Source organism: Camelus ferus, chromosome 9, assembly GCF_009834535.1.
Source record: "Camelus ferus isolate YT-003-E chromosome 9, BCGSAC_Cfer_1.0, whole genome shotgun sequence".
NCBI classification, from domain to species: domain Eukaryota; kingdom Metazoa; phylum Chordata; class Mammalia; order Artiodactyla; family Camelidae; genus Camelus; species Camelus ferus.
Genome location: NC_045704.1, coordinates 44,382,899 through 44,403,468, shown reverse-complemented (window position 1 = coordinate 44,403,468; position 20,570 = coordinate 44,382,899). Strand labels below are relative to the sequence as shown.

The 20,570-nt window shown below is 45.1% G+C and overlaps 3 protein-coding genes across 6 annotated transcripts in view; 2 read left to right on the top strand and 1 right to left on the bottom strand.

Moving 5' to 3' along the window:
• Window positions 1-7,971, bottom strand: part of DUS2 (dihydrouridine synthase 2) — a 41,385-nt gene extending 33,414 nt beyond the window's left edge. Inside the window, exons 1-4 of one of the 4 annotated variants that reach the window (XM_032486601.1) lie at window positions 7,848-7,960; window positions 7,555-7,657; window positions 5,911-6,076; window positions 468-610 (exon numbers count right to left, since the gene is read on the bottom strand). In XM_032486601.1, the coding sequence (XP_032342492.1) occupies window positions 468-593 (126 nt within the window). In that variant the 5' untranslated portion in view covers window positions 594-610; window positions 5,911-6,076; window positions 7,555-7,657; window positions 7,848-7,960. Of the gene's footprint in view, window positions 1-467; window positions 611-5,910; window positions 6,115-7,554; window positions 7,658-7,847 lie in introns of those variants that run through there. The other 3 variants (XM_014555783.2, XM_006180598.2, XM_014555782.2) reach the window with 3 other exon arrangements.
• On the top strand, window positions 7,965-9,844 carry DDX28 (DEAD-box helicase 28). Its single transcript, XM_032486602.1, has one exon. It carries the CDS (start codon window positions 7,997-7,999, stop codon window positions 9,611-9,613), a length of 1,617 nt encoding a protein of 538 aa, XP_032342493.1. The 5' UTR covers window positions 7,965-7,996; the 3' UTR covers window positions 9,614-9,844.
• A 2,600-nt stretch (window positions 9,845-12,444) lies between these two features.
• Window positions 12,445-14,532, top strand: DPEP2NB (DPEP2 neighbor). The gene is made up of 2 exons (XM_014555787.2): window positions 12,445-12,511; window positions 13,628-14,532. The coding sequence occupies exons 1-2, from the start codon at window positions 12,445-12,447 to the stop codon at window positions 13,927-13,929; spliced, it is 369 nt and encodes a 122-aa protein (XP_014411273.1). The 3' UTR covers window positions 13,930-14,532.
• The last annotated feature ends 6,038 nt before the right edge of the window (window positions 14,533-20,570 follow it).

The following is a 20,570-nucleotide window of genomic DNA, read 5'->3' as shown; positions in this document are numbered from 1 at the left end:
TAGGTATTCCTATAACTCTATTTTTCCTAGAAGATGCTTTCCAAACCTAGGTCTGAAGTCCTAATATTCTCCACAGCAGCCGGCAAGTGCTACTGCCACCAGAAAATCCTACAGCTCCCCACACCAACCCCAGCCAGCCAGCTTCCCTGGCCTGAATCTGGTCCTTTTCCTCCTCTTCCTAACCCTGAGTTCATTGCTTTAAGTACTGAAGCTCCTACAGGGGCCAGGGCAGTGGTTGACATGATGCTCATCTACCCACCTGACCCAGGTGTCCCACAATGCCTCCATGCTCCCCAGGCTCCTCAGGGAACTCCTCAGTGTCATGAGTGTTTATCTTCTGCTCCCTTTAGTGAGCACCTGTGAAGTGAGAGCCCATTCTGCCTCCTCTAAATCCTGACTACTTCCACCCACAGATGGGAAGGCTTCACTTGTGGAAAAGATCTCCAGGAAAATTGGGAGCCCCTTACCTCACAGTACACAATGTCTGCTCCATAGTCCAGAGCCAGCAGCCGCATTGGGAGAGTCCCTACCCGAACCATAGGGGCTAAGATGAGTTTGTTGTGGTAGCACAATGAGATGCTGTTCACAATCATTCCTCCCCTGCTACAGCCTGGAAAGGGAAAACAAGAGTCAGAAAATGGAGAAAATCTCTTCTGCTATCCAGGGCTAGCTTTCCTTCTTCCTTCCAACACACAGTACTTTGTTTCCCTTTTCTCTGATCATAAAAACAATGCATGCTCATCATTCATCCAACAAATATTTATTAAATGCCTAGTCTGCGCCAGTCACTGTCCCAGTCTTTTGGGATACATTAGTTAAAAAACAAAACAAAACAAAAAACAGACAGATTCCTGCTCTGATAGAGTTTTCATTCCAGTGGGGGAACACAGGCAAAAAACAATAAACATAATGAATAAATTATATAGTATGCTGGAAAATTGGTAGTGCTATAGAGTAAAAAAGAGCAGGGAGAAAGGAGATTGAAAATGCTGAGGATGGGTTAAAATTTTTTTCCAGTTTTATTGAGATATAATTGATATATAACATTGTATTAGTTTAGGGTATACAACATAATGATTTGACATATGTATATATCACAAAATAATTACCACAGTTAGCTAACATTTATTAACTCACATCATTTTTTTCTTATGAGGACCTTTAAGACCTACTCTCTTAGCACCTTTCATATGTACATACAATATTACTAACTATAATCGCCATGCTGTACCTTACATCCCCAGAATGTATTTCTCTTACAGCTGGAAGTTTGCCACCTCTGACCGACCACCTTCACCCATTTCTCCCCTGCTCTGACCCTCCCACCCTGACAGGTTAAAATTTTAGAGCAGCCCAGATAGGCTTCAATGAGAATTTAAGCAAAGATTTAAATCAGCCAAGTTGGTATGTAGTGGAAGAGTGCACAGCAGAGGAAACAGCTAGTGCAAAGGCCCTGGGGCAGGTGTGTTAGAGAAACAGTAAGGAGGCCAGTGTGATTGGAGCACAGAAAGGAGAAGAGAGTAGTGGAAGTCAGATACACGACGTATGTGAGAGCAGTAAGCAGATAGGACACAGTGGTCAGATCCCGTATGACCTTGTAGGACGCTCCACAGAGCTTGTTAGCTCTTCATGAAATAGGAGCCATTGAAGGATTTTCAGTAGAGGAGTGGTATAACTGATCACATTTTCCCATGATTATGGTGACTGCTGTAAGAAGAGCAGACTATTGGGGGCCAGGATAGACACAGGGAGCCCAGTTACAAGGCTCTTCAGTCACTGACGTGTGAAATGATGGCAGCTCAGGATGGGGAGATAGTTGTGGAGATGGTGAAAAGTGGTCATGTTCTAAAAATACTTTGAAAGTAGAGCCAACTAGGGTAAAAAAGAAGAACATCAAAACCCACTGTACCAGAGATAATTGTTTATGTTAATTTATTTATTCCAAGCAAAAATGGTCCCCTCTAAAATATCACGAAGCCTGCCAAGGATGCTCTTCTCAGAGGTAATAACACTGTTTCCACCTTTTACTCCTCAGCCCACTCCAGCCTAACCTCTCCCTCCACCACTCTACCAAAACTGTTCTGATTAAAGTCACCAGTTACCTCGAAGTTGCTTAATTTACTAGACCTCACCTGTCCTCAATCTTGTTTCACTAGCAGAACATGGCACAGTTGAGCCTTCCCTCTTCCTTAATCTCTCTCCTCCCTGGGCTTCCCCACCCAACCCCACACTCTCCCACATTTTCTCCCACCTGTCTGCCCCTACTTTTCAGTCTCTTTTGCTGGTTTCACCTCCTCTCCTCACATGCTGAGGTTCCTCGTTAGACCTGGGCCTTCTTCCCTCCTAATTCCATTCATTCTCCCCCACAAATTTATTCACTCCCATGGCTTAAAATATTGGCCACGGTGACCTCCAAACCTCACACCAACCATTCAAAACACATCCCCACTGGGATGTATTAAGGGCATCTTCCACTAAATATGTACAAAACAATGTCATGATCTTCTCTCCTAAGCCTCATGCTCTGTCTTCAATTATTCATTCAGTAGACATTCATTGAGCCCCTGCCTGGGCAGGTTAATTAACCCAGTCAAGGCACAGCTTCTCCCTGTGGAATATGAGGCTCCAATAAATCTATGTCAGGTAGGATGCTGTGAAGAGTCAATTTTCTGATGCACAACATTTCTCAGCACACCGTAAGGGCTTAATGAGTGTTAACTGCTCTCATTATCAGGTTTTTACACCTTCAACACACTTTAAGTCTATTGTTATATCAATAAACATCTACCACTTCTTTGAGGGTCAAGGCAATGTGTGAGGTGCTGAAGGTAAAGAAATGGAAAGAACTAAGCCCTTGACCTCAAGGAGTTTCATGGTTTTTGCCACTGTCACCGTCTATCAGCTGAACCATGGCAACAGCCTCTAAGCCAGTCTGTCCAGACCCATCATGTCCAATCCATGCCCCTTCCAGCAGGCAGAGGTGTCTTCCTGAACACAAATCAGAACATGACATTCTCATTCCCCAAAATCTTCCCCACTGCCCTTAGAATTAAGTCTTAAGCTCTAACATAACAAACTAGATCTGCTCCCTGCCTTCCATGGAAGCCCCATCCTTCATCACTTGCCCTCTGCCCTCTTAACTACCCCTACCAAGCGTCAGCTATTTTGAAGTATTTCTAGTTCCCCAAACTGGCTTGCTCTCTCTCAGTCTGGAGTCTCCAAACGAGTTTGCCCTGCCTAACAGCCACACTCCTATTCCTCCTCCTAGATGACTTCCACTGGCCTTTCAGAACCTCAGTACTGATGTCACCTCCTCCAAGAAGCCTTCCCTGACCCACATCCCCCAAACACAGGGTAAGGGCTCCTCCTCTGAGTTTGCTCCTGTCCTGGCATGGCACATATTCTTGTAATCACAAGAGCAACTGTCAATCTGCCTCACTCATCATAAGGTGAAGGCAAGCAGAGTGCCTGGTCAACACTAGATCCTCACCACAAACACACAATCTGGCCAAAAAGTAGGTGCTTAGTGTTTGTTATAAAAAGAAGTTAACAGGCCAAGGGGCAACAAGAGTTATGATACAGTTCACACTCAGCCACAGAAGAGCTCTATCCATAGACAAACTGCATTTAAAGTGCTGTGCCACACGTCAAATCTGGTTATAGAGCAAATGACTACCCCACTCCCTCGCTTACCCAGTAAAGGACGACAATCCCTTTATGCAACTTGCATGGGAGCCACCACTTGAATGAGTAAGATTCAGGTAAGGAAGCAATAGGAGATGAAGGTGAGGCCAGATTCTGGACAGTGATTAGGAGATAGTCTGCAGGCAAACAGGATCCATGCATGGCTTTTAAGTCAAGGGGTGACACGGCCATGGCTGTGCTTTAGTAAGATTACTCAGGCAACAGATGATGGGCTGAAAGGTGAAAGACAGGAAGGAGGTAGGGTGTTGGGTTACAAAGAGAGAGAAGGAATCTAGGCATACAGTGAAAGGAAATGAAAATGACCAGCACTTATACAACGGTCTGATGCAGGTAGGAAAATGGAGGAGTAGTGAAGGAACACTAATAGCCACATTTTACTTTTGCAATACCTTGCAGTTCCCAAAGTGCTTCACTTATAACTGTGATTCTCAAACCTAGGCGTACATTAGAATCATCTGGAGAGGTTTTTCTTTTTAAAATACCAGTGCCTAAAGGGCTTAATTTCCAAAATATACAAACAGCACATACAGCTCGATATCAAAAACACAAACAACCCAATCAAAAAATGGGCAGAAGACCTAAAAAGACATTTCTCCAAAGAAGACATACAGATGGCCAGCAGGCACATGAAAAGATGCTCAATATCGCTTTTTATCAGAGAAATGCAAATCAAAACCACAATGAGGTATCACCTCACACCGGTCAGAATGGCCATCATCAAAAAGTCTACAGAGGGGGAGGGGAGGGTATAGCTCAAGTGGTAGAGTGCATGTTTAGCATGCACAAGGTCCTGGGTTCAATCCCCAGTACCTCCTCTAAAAAATAAATAAATAAGCCTAATTACCTCCCCTACTCAAAAAAAAAAAAAAGTCTACAAATAATAAATGCTGGAGAGGGTGTGGAGAAAAGGGAACCCTCCTATGCAGTTGGTGGGAATGTAAATTGGTGCAGCCACTATGGAGAACAGTGCGGAGGTTCCTTGTAAAACTAAAAATAGAGTTATATAATCCAGCAATCCCACTCCTGGACATATATCCAGAGAAAACCCTAATTTGAAAAGATACATGTTCATAGCAGCACTATTTACAATAGTCAAGACACAGGAGCAACCTAAGTGTCCATCAATAAATGACTGGATAAAGAAGTTGTGGTGTACACACACACACACACACGAATATTACTCAGCCATAAAAAATGAAACAGCAACATGGATGGACCTAGAGCTTATCATACTAAATGAAGTAAGTCAGAGAAAGACAAATATATGATATCCCTTATATGTGGAATCTAAAAAACTGATACAAATGAACTTATTTACAAAACAGAAACAGACTCACAGACATAGAAAACAAACTTGTGGTTATCAAAGGGAAAAGGGGTGAGGAGAAGAATAAATTAGGAATTTAGGATCAGCACATACAAACTATTATATATAAAATAGATAAATAACGAGGTCTTACTGTAGAGCACAGGGAACTATATTAAATATCTTATAATAAACTATAACAGAAAAAAATCTGAAAAAGAATATATGTATAACTGAATCACTTTGCTGTACACCAGAAACTAATACAACATTGTTAATCAACTATACTTCAGCAAATAAATAAAATTTAAAAAAGTGTCCATGCCTTACCCCAAACCAATTAAATCAGAATATAAACTCCATGAGAGCAGGAATTTTGTCTGTTTTGCTCACTGTGTATTTGAAAAGTACATGGCACATATATGGTCCTCAGAAAATATTTATTGAGTGAATAAATGAATGAATGAACGTACCTATCACCTGAGATCCAAGGAACAATTCTTTTTAAAACTTAAGGAGTAACCAGGCAACGTAAGGTACTATGGCAGCCCTGGGAAAAATACTATCAAGTGAGGCCACAAATCCCAGGAGCTTATGTTTTTTCCACAATAAGTAAACCTTTCTTACTTCTAAAGCACTATACTGTAAGACATATATCTCAATAACAACTAGATGTAACTCAATGTCTGCTGTGAGCAGGAGGAAAAGAAAGGGGCCTTATGCAGTATCTAAAGAAATGAAGAGAAGAAATTAGATAGCAGAGATAGAGACAGACTCAGACAGGCTCCAATCCCTATGACATTCTGAGGTCACATTTAAGGGCTCAAGCACTGAGAAAGCAGCCACTAATCAGCTACCTTCCCTATATATTTGGACAAAGTACAAATGCAAATACATACCTATGTATTATTCTTTTCTGATAATTCTTTCAATATCTCCGTTCTGGATTGTTGCAAAACAATTATTTGTTTTATATATGAAAAAACAGTGGCACATGTATATGGGTGAAACCTGTCAGATCAGACATCCAAGGAGCTTCAGCTAAGGAACAAGGAGCCCTGATTTCTTGGAAAGAATAATAGAAGTAGTGTAAAGTCACAGTATCTTAGAGCATCTCCTTTGTATCAACTCCCCTCTATCATATTACCAATCAGTAGTCATCAGCCTATATATGAACTTTTCAGTGACAGAAAACCCAGCACTTTCAAAGCAGCTCTGGGCATTTCTAGTTGCTACAGCAGTCTTTATATCAAATTCAGACTCTGACTCCTTGTCGTGCATTGGTCTCAGTCTGCCTTCTGGGACGATACACAGCACAACTCATCTCTTTCCCATCTGGCACATTCCCCAAACCCATGAGAACAATTTTGTTCTCCCTAAACTTCTCTTCTGCAGCATCACCCTCTTGAACCACTCCTTCCTGTGTTTATGACTTTCAGGGGCCCCAAGGTTTCCTGATCCCAAGGGCATAACAAGCAATGGCATTAGTGTGCCTGCTACAGATTCTGGGGAAGGAGCAGGGCCAGCACAAGAGTCTGGCAAATATGACTACCTGAAATGACAGTACACACGGTAACCTCAGCCTCACTTCAGTCCTCACCCTCCATCAAGCGTTTCTCAACAGCATTTGGGACCAGATAATTCTTTTTTGGGGGGGAGCATTGTTCAACACCTAGCAGCATCCCTGACCTCTACCCACTAGGTGCCAGTAGTACCTCCCCAGATGTGACAACTAAAAATGTCTCCAGCCATTGTCAAATGTCCTGGGGGAAGAGTGGGGCAAAATCACTCTCACTCCAATGACTCTGTTCACCTGTCACTACTCAAAACTCTCTCCTCTGCTGGTTTAACACGTTAACTCTCCAGAAAGTCTGCTCCTGTATCAAAATGGTATTCAAAATTGAATAGTATTTATCTTTGTGGCAGTATTTGATGAAACTAAAACTCTTTCTCCAGATGTTAAGAACCTCCCAGGTGGTTAATCCACATTTACCTTATCTCCTACCCCAGGCAATGGGGACTTAGAACAGATCTGACACCCATTTTCTGGATTTGTTCAAGAAATTCGAACACTGTAGGGTTCGGTTTTTTTTTTTGCCATGTGGACAACTGGATTCAAGTAAAACATTCTCCTTGACCATGGGTTTGTGAGACAAGCCACATACCTGGAGCAGGACCCTCCTCACTACTATTCAAGTAATTTAGGTATCTGACTGGGAAGCCAGGGGAGGTGAGCTGGCCAAAAAAGTAGTGGGTTCAGGATGTGAGACTGGGAAGGGTGACAAGGGAGTGGAGAATGAGTTTCAGCTAAAAAAGAAGGAAAAAATTACGAAGAGCTGAGTACTCTTGAAATAAAGCCTCAAGATCTAACCACTTCATAGAGAGGATAAACTAAACACCACCAGCTCACCCTCTGGGTCCTCATCTCAGCGGGGGCGGGAGGGTAGGGTGGCGGTGGTGGTGGGATGTCCTAGATCTACGACACTTAGCCCTTGTCCCTTGGCCCCCAGGCCTGACCATTCATTCAGATTCTCAGTAAATACCTGTATTAAAAGACCTTACACGAGGACCACATCTGAGAAAACAGTGCCGCGCACCCTCGGAGTTTACAAGGGGAGACCAGAACTGGACAAGCCATCACAGGAACTGTGAGGGCGACAAAAGAGAATCGCAGGGATCGGACATGGGATCGTCAGAAGCTCTCCGCCCTCCTGGTTCATAATGCCAGGGCCCCATTGCCGTGTATCGCTAGACCCCGGTCCTGCCTCCATCGCGCACCCTTCCCAAACGTTGGCCGGGGCCTGGACATCACCATCCCCTGTTCGGACCTACAGACCTCGCGGCTGCTGAACTCTACAGATCTTCCCTCCTTCCTCACAGTTCACCAATTCCGCACGCGTTACTGAGCCGCGCCAGCCACCGTCCGCTAGGCCTCGGCGCGCCCATGACGTCACTGCTGTGCGCCTCTCCCTCGCCAAAAGGAATATGGCTCTAACGTGGTCGCTGCGGCTGTTGTCGCTCGGGGCTCGGTTGCTTTCAGCTCCTCGACGGTACCTGACGGTCTGCGGTCCCGAAGAGCCCCTGCCTGTGGTGCGCATCCCGCGGGCTTTACAGCGGCGGCAGCAACAGCGGCAGAGCGGGCAGCAGAGCCCCACAGTGCTGGTGCGACCTGGCCCGCTGCTAATCTCGGCACGGCGGCCAGAGTTGAACCAGCCGGCGCGCCTCACGCTGGGCCGTTGGGAGCCCGCACCACTCGCCTCCCGTGGCTGGAAGAATCGGCAGGCCCACCGGGATCACTTCTCCATCGAGCGCGTGCAACATGAGACCCCAGCGCTGCGGAACCTCTCGTCCAAGGGGAGCTTTGCCGATCTGGGTCTGGAGCCCAGCGTGCTGAGCGCACTGCGAGAGGCTGCTCCCGAAGTCGTTAGGCCCACAACCGTGCAGTCGAGCACCATTCCACCACTACTTCGCGGTCGCCACATCCTCTGCGCGGCGGAAACCGGCAGTGGCAAGACTCTTGGCTACATACTACCTCTGCTTCAGCGGCTCTTGAGCCAGCCAAACCTGGACTCCTGTTGTATCCCTGCTCCTCGAGGTTTGGTCCTTGTTCCTTCGAGAGAATTAGCCGAACAGGTTCGGGCCGTGGCCCAGCCCTTGGGCAGCTCCTTGGGCCTCCAGGTGCAGGAGTTAGGTGGAGGCCATGGCATGAGGAGGATCAGGCTGCAACTGTCCAAACAACCTCCAGCAGATGTAGTAGTGGCCACTCCGGGGGCTCTGTGGAAGGCCCTGAAAAGTCAACTGATCATCCTAGAGCAGCTCTCCTTCTTGGTTTTGGATGAGGCAGACACACTGTTAGATGAAAGCTTCCTGGATCTGGTGGACTACATCTTGGAGAAGAGCCACATAGCAGAAGGCCCAGCTGACTTAAAAGACCCCTTCAATCCCAAAGCGCAGTTAGTGCTGGTGGGCGCCACGTTTCCCGAAGGTGTAGGCCAACTGCTGAGTAAAATTGGCAGCATAGACTCTCTAACCACCATCACTAGTTCCAAGCTTCACTGCATCATGCCTCATGTCAGACAGACATTCATGAGGCTGAAGGGAGCAGAGAAGGTGACTGAGTTGGTGCAGCTCCTCAAACAGCATGGCAAAGCATATAGGACTGGCACCTCAGGAACTGTTCTGGTGTTCTGTAATAGTTCTAGTACTGTGAATTGGCTGGGATATATTCTGAATGACCACAAAATCCAACACTTAAGACTACAAGGACAAATGCCAGCCTCAATGAGGGTAGGTATCTTCCAATCCTTCCAGAAGGGCTCCCGAGACATACTTCTCTGCACAGACATCGCCTCTCGGGGCCTGGACAGCACTCAGGTGGAGCTAGTTATCAATTATGATTTCCCTCTCACCCTGCAAGACTACATCCATAGAACAGGGAGAGTGGGCCGTGTGGGGAGCAAGGTACCAGGCACCGTTATCAGCTTTGTGACCCATCCCTGGGATGTGAACCTGGTTCAGAAGATTGAGCTGGCAGCTCGCCGGAAGCGAAGCCTTCCAGGACTCGGGTCCTCAGTGAGAGAGCCTTTGTGCCAGTCAACCTGATTGCAGCTGGCTTAAATGTGATGCTGTAACAGGGATCATTCTTTGTGTGCTGGGTGGGTGAACACTTGTCAGTAGGATGCTTGGGGCGCCTATTCACCTTCCTGAAGGCCTGGTTAGCTGCTGTCTGGCTTCAAAAGACAAGCTGCTGGCCAGCATTGGAGACTGACCTGCTGAGCATGGCTCTCTATAGTCTTTCACATAATAAAAAATAAAGTCGATTTTGGCTTTGTATTATGTCATGATTTCTAAAAATAAGTGATGTTGCTGTGGTTGTCCCCTAATAATACTTTCCATTGGGGCAGAATTCCCTGGATTCTGAGAAGATTCCAACTCCAAATTACCACACCTAGGACTAGGGCTCTTTCATTAAATTGATGTTTTAATTTAGATTTTATTTAGATCTTATTTCTTGCCCCTAAAACATCCATTAGGCCCCCAGGAGAATAGAAAAGGATTGTGACTAACAGTAGAGAGAAATTTTCTTCACCAACAGTGGCCGTGACAAGCTTAGGCACTTAGTGAAATCTATCTGGGAAGTACTGGCAAAAGAATAAATGGCAGACTGACAGAAGTATTGTTTATTGTGCATTTCCAGTCTGTGCCTTCTATCCAAGCTCTTGGTGGCAAAGGAAGAGGAGAGAAGGTTAAACTTCTTAACAAAACTGGCCAAATATGCATATAGCATCCTCTCATTATCTCCGAGTTTCTAGTCTCTGCAGCATTATATAAGCTTTGCCTAAGGTAATGAACAATTGAAAGTCAAATATGATACTTCACAAAACAACTTAAAGATACTTGCACACTGAAAAGGATTAAGTGGCAGAGAACAGAAATGGGCCCAGAGCAACCTTTGCCAAAAGAGAATATAGGGCTAAATGTACAATCATAGCTCTTTTCCATATGAAGAAACAAAATCAGAAGGATAAAAGAACTTGCTCAAAATCACACAGATTTTGGGACAGAATCTGGGCTGTCTGTCCTAAGAGTTGTGTTCTTATAACCACCATGCTAGCTTTTCTCAAATGTGATTCATGCATAGAATAACTATACATCCCTGTCTTGAACATTCCTTGTTTACATCTATTGGATGGTGCAGTTTTTAATATTGCCCACTGACTCAAAAGTGTCACTATCCATGGACCACTATGGTAGAACTGCCCAGGAAGCTTGTTCAAAGTGTAGATTCCTGAGCTCCATTCCAGATCTGGATATGTTTTCCAAGTGTTGGCCCAAAAATCCATGTACAAGTCTTTTTAAGTTGTTTTGTGGAATCCCTGGCTGAGTCTCAAGCCCTTTTAAGTTGATAAGCCGTTTATTCTTCCTTCCCCAGAAGCCCAGCACAGTCCTGGTAAGGTATCAGTACCGCCACCACATCAAAGGGATGCTTCCAGACAAGTAATTTCTGGAGCCTTGGAGAAACTGAGTGGTCTTATGCTGGCCCTGCCAGGACAAACCTCCAGAGCCTGCCCCTTAACATTTTACCTCCTACCACTCCCAAAGGCAGTCTGCTCTAATTAGGCCTGACTTCATCTGTCCTAACACGTACCACGTTAATTCAAGCAATTTAGAAGTAGAGAGAAGGTGCTACGATTCTCAACCAGGGTTCCAGACAGTAGCCCAAGAAGCCTTTACCTCCTGGGCACATCCCCTCTGCAACAGCCTCAGTAAACAAATGTCCCATCTCTGCTTATTCAAGGTCAGCGACAAGGCACCACCTCCTAAGGAAGGTTCTCTCTCATGGCCACACTGTATCAAAGGCTGCCCCAAATATGGTTCCTTCCTGTAAGCCTGGACTAAGGGCAGAGTTGTCTCTTTCTTCTCTTAGTTGGACCAAATTATCTTTTAGTAACACCTCTTCAGTGTTAACCCACGTTTCTCACCTAGGCTGCTGCTAAGTCTACATCTCATCCTTTCATGGTGGTGGGAGAGAGGGGTGTAATGATTTTTACTTCTAGGGGAGAGGGGATTGTAGTGATTAGGTATTATTATATCATGTTGTCATGAATTTGTTTTGAATTTCATATTAAAATGGGCCCATCATTCCCACTTTGTGAAGTCATTCAGGACCCTCATTTTGCACCTTTAATCTCTCGCAGTGTCACTTTGAAATGTGAAGAGCTGTAAATCTGGAGCTCCCACATCAATCTACCATTGAGCAGAACACCTCTCCACTACCTGTGTAACCTGGGTAGGCCCCTTAACTTCTTGGTTTTTTGAGTCCTCAGTTATAAAAATGAGGGTTCTATGAAGTTATATTTGGGGTAGGACAAGGTCGAAAAGAGCGTGTCTTTGCTCTTATTCTTTCAAACAGGAATGTCTTCCCTCTTCTCTCCATGAGTCAAAATCTAACTTGTCCTTCAGGCCCCCCGCCAAGGACACACAAGGATTCCCGAGTCCACACAAATCTCAGCCTCTCCAACTTAGGGTCAGTGCCATACAACCTGACTATCTCTTAGGCTAATCTTGCCTCTCAAGCCAGTCTCAGAATGTGAGCTTCTCTTGCCCTCCTGTGGCCCCTGGGGTTGTGCCAGTCAGCAGGTATGCTCCACAGGGAGTGGCTACTTGACTAGGGTGTGGGTGGGGTGGCCCAGGTGTGAGAGGCCAGGCAAGGTATCTTCCTACCTCCACCCTGCTCTCCTCTACAAAACCCCAAGAGCCTAAAGCCTGCCCCTCGAGTCACAGATTCCTTATGTGACCTCACTGGGAATGATGACCTCACAGGCCTTCTCACAGTTTCCATGGCAGTGTGACTACGCAAACGTGCTGCTCTCGGAGAAACTTCCCTACAAGTTCTTCACTAGATACCAATCTCTTTGGTTGCCTGAGAGAGAATGTCTGATCGGATCTTCTATATTCACTCTAACTTGTCCTCTGTCCCCTGGGAGGGCAGCACAGCAGGTAGGCATCCATACAAGAGGCATGGTATACACACAGCCTCACCTGGCTGCCACATGTTCCCTTTGGGCTTGCCCACCACACATACCTCAGCACTTTCCCAGCTGTAAGTAATACCAGTGGCCTGGGGTCCCCTCAGGGACCCACAGTGCTGACTGCTGAGGACAAGTGAAATGCCATCCCTGGGTAAGGATACAGAAAGATTCTAATCTTTATAAATGTAGTCTTCGCCTTTGAACTACAGGATACTTCCATTCAGACCCTTTCCTGATTGGCCTTTTAACAAAAGTCAAGTGCATTTTTGTTGGCAAATGATAGATGGAGCAGTTTGAGAAAGATGGCCACTCTTGAACCTCACCTTCAAACCCAGGCACCTTCATGCTGTGATGCAGACATCTACATGGGCCCCCTCAGACACATCCCAGACTGAGCTGCTGAGTACTGAGGGAAAGAGTGGTGCCATATTGATGAGAAGAACAGCAGAACCAAGGGGAGTGATGAAGTGATAATGAGACTGCAGGACTGAGGAAATGGCCCAGGAGGTTGGGTAATGTGAGCCTAGACCTGGTACCCAGAATCTGATTCTGAACCTCCTGGTCACTCTGCCTCAGCATTTGGCTTTTTTCTTATCTAGATGAAAGGATCAGAGGGCAAGAGTTCAGTGTGGTTGAAATAGGCAGTATGAATGAGGCCCAAGAGAAGTTGTCAAGGTAGGAAGGGTTCTTAACCAATTTATATTAGATTCTTTTTTTTCCAAAATCTGAGAGGCATTTCCATTAAAGCCTTAGAAGTGGCAGGCCTTAAGAAAATTTTCTCTGTTGTGGAAGGGGGAGATTGAGGGCATCCTGAATGCAATTATTTTAGGGTTCTACTGTTTTCCGTGGGAATGGGAAACAAATTTCCTGGTCTGCTGCAGCCATAGGCTCCAGGGTTTGCTTTTGCAGCCAATGTCCCTTCTCTAGGGACTCACAGAGGTGATGGGCCAAGGCTGCGTTTTGGATGTCAAGCAGATTAAAGGGCTTCAGCCAGAAACTGGGAGGGACATGAGAGAGGGGAGGTTCTGTCAGGAAACTACATACAGTAGAAGTGACTGATCCAGTCTGATTTTCTTTCCATCAGCAGTGGCTCCCATTTCTCCTCCTACACCTGGTCACTACCATGTCCTCTATCGAGGGTGTGGAGAAACCCAGGTGGGCTGGCATGGGGAGACATACTGCCTGGTTGGTGGCTACCGGGCCTATGGGGATGCTCCTGTGGCCACCCCTGCAAAGGTGGAAGCAGAGAAGCCAGTCCCCAGCCACACTCCCAAGAGACGGCGAACTCTGGCAGAGTCGGACAAAGACCTAGGTTGCTCCAGCCCCAAAATTCGGCAATTGCAGCACAGTGGCAGAAGGTTAACCCGACAGAAGCTCGCTGGTTGAGCCACTCTTTAGAGAGGGCAAACGTCAAACTGCCTACGTCAGCTAATGCCTCTTCCTGCAGTGACCCCTACTGCCCACTACTGGAGATTAGAACCTGTGCTGTTCTGTCTGAGACTTCCTCAACCAGGAGCTTCTTTCCATACTAATTAGCCATAAGCAAGGAGCCTCAGAAACAGATCTGAAATGAGAGTCTGCTCTGAACATCCCCGGGCTGAAGCTGGCCTGGAAGAAAACCTGATGTTCTTCTGCTCAATCCTGGGGAGTCCCTTCTCGGGCAGAAGAAAGAAAAGTCTGCAAGCTGAGGAGGATCCAGGAGTAGAGAGAGGATGCACAATGGTCTTAGCAGGGCCCAGTCTACCACTGGGGCTCCTGCCCTGAGTCATTGCCAGTGACCACCAATACAAACCAAGGGAAGCCGGGCTTTTTGAAACTAAAAGAAGCAATCAGTGGCTACCCAAGGAGCCTCCTGCCTCAAGAGGAAATATGAAGAGACCCAGAAAGACCTGCTCCCTGGAGCAAGAACAGGATAGAGAGTGGAGCAGCACCCACCCCACCCCACCCTGTCCTGAGGCTCATGTGTTCCTTTATTCCCAGCCCTTTCTGGCCCATGTGGGGTCCCTTATGGCTCAATAAAATGTTTTTCTTTGACAGTGTTTGGCTTGAAATCCAGCTTGTCCAAGGCACAGGCCCCAAACCTCCCTGTTCCCTTTAAATATATTCCCACATTCCCATATTCCCACTTCTGCTTCTAGAAAGGACCTTTGGAGGGAGTTTCTAACTGTGTGGCTCCTGCAGTAACACCTGTGCAAACTGGGGCAGGACATAGGCAGGTTCTTTAAGAAATGCAGAGCCTGATGAGTAATATGTGTGTGTGTGTTTAAGGAGAGGAGAGGCAGGACTAAGAAGATGCTGTTCCATCTACCAATCCACCCATCCATCAATCCATTTATTCAACAAATATTTACTGAACACAAGTTACATACCAGCCACTGTGCTAGTTGCTTGGGATATTTCAGTGAATGAGATGATCGAAGCCCCTCTCCTCACGGCACCCACAAACTAAAGAAAGGGACAAATACTATAATTTCAAGTAATTGTAATTTACCAAAAAAAGTAAAATAGGATAAGAAGACAGAATGATAAGGGGTTTCTATGTTACACAAGGTAGTCAGGGAAGGCTTCTTTGAGGAGTTGATATTTCAGTGGAGATGTTGAGTGGGAGTCATGTGAGGAGATGAAAGAAGAGTATTCCTGGAGGAGGAAATGGCAAGTATAAAGACCCTGAGGTAGGAATGAAGCCAGCCTATTCTAAGACCAGCAGAAAGGCCAGTGTGACCAGGGAGGAGAAAGAATGAAAGATGTGGTTGGAGGAGTAGGAATGGGCCAGACCACAGCAGCCCTTTTGGCCATGGTGAAGAGTGTGATGGGAAGTCATGGGAGGGGTTTGAGCAGGGTAGTAAAGTGATCTGATGTAGATGCTAAAAAGACTACTCTGACTTCTGTGTGCCATGGTAGTGAGGGGCTGGCTGGCTGTTACCAGTGGAACGTCTCTCTCAGCAGTTAAGGGGACAGTTGGTCCTGGGGGAGTGGGGGTGGGGGAATATCAGCAGAGAAGGAAGAGCACAGGATCTGGGTCTGTGTTCCCAGGCCCACCTGCCTCATCAGCCCGTAACAGAAGGGGGCACTATCAGCAGCTCTTTGTCCCCAGGCCCAGGTGAAGCCACCCATCCTGTGGACAGCACACTTGTCCTCAGGGGCCACATCAGGAAGACTATTGCTCCTTCCCCCAACACTTTGAAGGCTAGGAAAGGTCCCGCTAACTTAGGAAGTTTCCTTGACCTGGGTTGGAGGATTGAGACACAGGCCTTGGGGCTTCCAGAAAATGTGCACTATGAGTCTCAGTTAACCCACGAAAGATAGCTAATACCTCTTCCTGCAGTGACTCCCACTGCCCACCACTGGAAATTAGAACTGTAGTATTGCTCTCTGATACTTGGTGTGACTGAAGCAGACTTGTGGTTACTGGCAGAGTCAGATAGGTTGTCAATTCCCAAACAGGCAAACAGACCCCACCTGGGGTTTTTAGGAAAATTAGAGACTTCCAGCACCCACAACAGTTCTACTGAATATGTTTTTAGGGTGGAGTCTGGAAATTTGCAGTTTTGAAAGCTTCCCTTAACAACCAGCTTATAGGAAATACAAGGGACAGAGGAACATACGAAATGAAAGCATGGGCTACAATCAGCAAATTCCAAAACAGAAAACTCCAAAGGACAGAGGATGTGATTTTCCAACAAATAAATTGCAAGGAAGGAAAAAGAGGAGCCCAGAGGTTAAGAGACAAAATGACCAAATGCAATATGGGGGGAGGGTCTTATCTATGCTGTAATTTAAATGAATTATTTAAAAATTAGGCAATCAGGGAAATTTGAACATGATAGATAATTTATGGTATTAAGGAAGTATTGTTTACTTTTTTAGGTGCCATAATAGTATGGTGGTCTGTATTTTTAAAAATTATTTTTATTTAGGTATAGTAGATATATAACATTATATTAGCTTCAGGTATACAACATAATGATCCACTATTCGTGTATATTGTAAAATGATCACTACAAGAACTCTAGTTAACATCTGTCACCATATATGATTACAAATTTTTTTCCTTGTGATGAGAACTTTTCAGATATACTCTCTCAGCAATTTTCAACTATGTAATACATTATTATTAACTACAGTCACCATGCTCTACATTGATTCCCCATGACTTATTTATTTGTAACTGGAAGTTTGTCCCTTTTGACCCTCTTTACCCCACCATTCCCCAACCCCGCCTCTGGCAACCACTAATATAGTCTCTGTATAAGTTTTGGGGGATTTTTTTTAGGTTTCATATATAAATGAGATCATGTGGTATTTGTCTTTCTCTGACTTATTTCACTTAGCATAATGCCCTCAAGGTCCATCCATACTGTCTCAAGTGGCAAGATTTCCTTCTTTTTCATGGCTCAGTAATATGCCATTGTGTGCATATACTACATTTTCTTTATCCATTCATCCACTGATGGACACTTAGATGGCTTCCATATCTTGGCTATTGAAAATAATGCTGCAATGAACATGGGGGTGCATGTATCTTTTTGAGTTAGTGTTTTTATTTTCTTTGGATAAATGCCCAGAAGTGGAATTGATAGATCATACGGTAGTTCTATTATTAATTTTTAGAGGAAACTCCAAAATATTTTCCATAGTGGCTGCACCAGTTTACATTTCCACCAACAGTGTGCAAAATTTCCTTTTCCTTCACATCCTCACTAACACTTATTTCTTGGTTTTTTGATAATAGCCATTCTAACAGGAGTGAGATGACAACTCATTGTGGTTTCCATTTGCATTTCCCTAATAATTACTGATGTTGAGCACATTTTCACGTACCTGTTGGCCATCTGGTATGCCTTCTTTGGGAAAATGTCTATTCAGATCCTCTGCCATGATTTGACTTTTAAAAAGATCCCTATCTTTTAGAGATGCAATCTTAAATATGGATGAAATAAATGTTTGATTTGCTTTAAAATATTCTATAGAAGCAAGATGGCCAATAGGCACGTGAAAAGATGCTCAACATCACTAATTATCTGAGAAATACAAGTCAAAACTACAGTGAGGTACCACCTCACACCAGTCAGAATGGCCATTATTAAAACTCCACAAAAGATAAATGCTGGAGAGAGTATGGCCAAAAGGGAATCCACCTACACTGTTAGTGGGAATGTAATTTGTTGCAGCCATTATGGAAAACACTAAGCAGATTCTTCAAAAAACTAAACACAGAGTTACCATATGATCCAGCAATCCCACTCCTGGGCATATATCCAGAGAAAACTCTAATTTGAAAAAATACACACACACCAGGGTTCATAGCAGCACTATTTACAATAGCCAAGACATGGAAGCAACCTAAATGTCCATTGACAGATGATTGCGTAGAGAAGATGTGGTATATATGTACAACGGAATACCACTCAGCCATAAAAAAAGAGTAAAATAATACCATTTGCAGCAACGTGGATGGGCCTGGAGATTATCATTATCATATTAAGTGAAGTTAAGTCAAAGACAAATATTATATGATATCACTTATATATGGAATCTAAAAGATGATACAAATGAACCTATTTACAAAACAGAAACAGACTCACAGACATAGAAAACAAATGATGGTTACCAAAGGGAAAAGGGAAGAGAGGGATAAGTTAGGAATCTGGGGTTAGCAGACACAAACTATTAGATATAAAATAGATAAACAACAAGGTCCTATTGTATAGCACAGAGAACTATACTCAATATCTTGTAATAACCTATAATGAAAAAGAATATGTGTGTGTGTATATGTATATATGTAAATATATATATTATATTATATACTTATATATATGTAAGTATATATATAAAACTGAATCACTACTCTGTACACCAGAAACTAACACAACATTGTAAATCAAGTACACTTCAATAAAAAATAGTTCTTAGTTGCCCATTGGGCCCAGTAAGGGCCGACTGATTAATTAAAAGGAGGGAGAGAAAAATGGGTAAGGTATAATGAAACAAGATGAGCCACCAGTTGATAACTGTTGAAGCTGGACAAAGAGTACATAGGGATTCATTATACTCTTCTCTCTACTTTTTTATATGTTGGAAAAATTTCCCTAATAAGTTAAAAGAAATAAAAATAAAAGCTTCTCAGGTGCAGTCTGACATTTGGCCATATCTGGAATCAGTGAGGGCTCAGGTGGTCACCTTCAGAGAGTAAACTAGTTTGTGCAAGCCATGGAAGCCAGGCAATGGAGGGCAGGATTCCCATATAGAAACAGGAAGCAGGGCGGGCTCTGGAGCAGGGTGTAGTGTGTGGAGCATGGTGTTGCAGAGGACAGGTCTAAGAGGCCTCAAAGATGAGCAGGCTGGGTTGAACAAGAGACAGCAAGTCTGAACTTGAGGCTAAATGAGAAATCATATATGTTGTGGATTAACATTTGCTTGATCAGGGCTGACTCTCAGCACCTGGAGCCCCCACAGCCCAGTCTTCTGTGTGCTTATGCTGGCACCATGGGATGGAGAACTGGAGATTTGTCCAGCCCCTTCACTGCACACCCCAGCAAAGGGCCAGCACCAACAGGGGATCAGTAAAGGATATCTGGACAAATAGATGGATGTAAGGATGTCCTGGAATTCAAGAAGTCCAAGGAACCCCTGTATGAAACTTGGCCAGGAGGACACCACTGTGAGCAATTGCCTGTCCAGCAGCTGGTCTCCCCACACCTGTCCTCCGTCTCAGCCAGGTTTAAGGAGAGTTCTGTCCCAGGGCCAGTGGGCTACTGTCCCTACCACTGCTGTCTTCATCAGATGCCTTCCTTACATCCCATGAACCCTCCTCACTGAAGAAGGGCCAACCCTGATGGGCCTGGCAGTACTGAAGAGGTGAGGGGGCATGTGCAGAAGCAGACAGGGCAGACTTTGTCAAGCAGCTGGCAGTCATTCTCCAAAGCTCTGCCCCCTAGGGCCTGGAGCACCCATAGGGAAGAGCCAAAAGAGACAAAGACCGTGTCTGAGTGGGTCTGGACTGGGGTCCCAGAGAGCCCCAGACAACAGAGACCTAAGTGTATTTCTCCTCCACAAAATCTCAGTCCCATTGTCCTCACAGACTGCCCCCAAATTCAGGAATTCTGCTGCCCAGCATTCCAGATTTGTATTCAGGGAGGCCTCCAGACAGAGGGGAACAGAGGTCGAGGAAAAGGCATCCATCAGCTAGGCAACTGCTTTGAACCTGGGGTGGTCATAGAGGGAGAATGGAATTAGAAGCAAAGCTTGAAAGATCTGGGCATAAGGGAATTTCAGTTTCAGATTCCAGCTAAACTTGCCAGCTCTTGGGTAAAAAAGTTAAGTTCATCTAGCAGAATCTCAATTTTTCCACATAGAAAACTTACCTTGTGGGCTATTGTGAAGACTGAATGTACTGTGTGCCACTAACAGTTAGCACCACTTCAGGCATACAGTAACTTCAGCTTCTCTGACACATCATCACTGTTGGCATATGCCCTTGTCCTGGGAAGGAAGGGAAGGCAGCAGCCCCCTGAGCATCAAGTCAACTCGCTTTTCAACAAATGCTGGTTAAGCACCTGCTGGTTGAGTGCAGGTTGTGGGGCCAGGTGCTGGGATATGGTGGTCGTGGCCTCATTGAGTTCACTTGCATAGGGGCATGGGAGCACTCATACCCAAGGAGAAAGCAGATTTTAACCAAAAGAGTGGCCTGTCCTCCCCTTGACCTCACCCAAGGCCATCTCTGTGCCCTGCCCCTGAGTCTAAGTATAAGGATCTGGATGTATCTGTGTTTCTGTGATCGTCATTATATGGTCACCTCAAGGCCACGGCCAGCAGTGCCAGCTTGTTTAAGGACTGAAGCTGAATGTTATAGAAAATTTGCTGGTACCCACCTTCTCTAGCTCAACACAGCCTATCTCTAGGGTGTTGTTAGACATCCAGTCCCTGGAAAAAAGCTAAAAAAAAAGCTAAAAAAAAGCTAAAAACAAGCTAAATTCTCTCTTCCCATACTTCTGTTAGCAGCTGCCATTTATTTGTCCTCACTC

Coding starts and splice junctions, on each gene's coding strand:
- DDX28 (XM_032486602.1), top strand. CDS start 7,997: ATGGCTCTAACGTGGTCGCTGCGGCTGTTGTCGCTCGGGGCTCGGTTG.
- DPEP2NB (XM_014555787.2), top strand. CDS start 12,445: ATGTCTGATCGGATCTTCTATATTCACTCTAACTTGTCCTCTGTCCCC. Junction 12,512..13,627: donor CTGGGAGGGCAGCACAGCAG/GTAGGCATCCAT, acceptor TCTTTCCATCAG/CAGTGGCTCCCATTTCTCCT.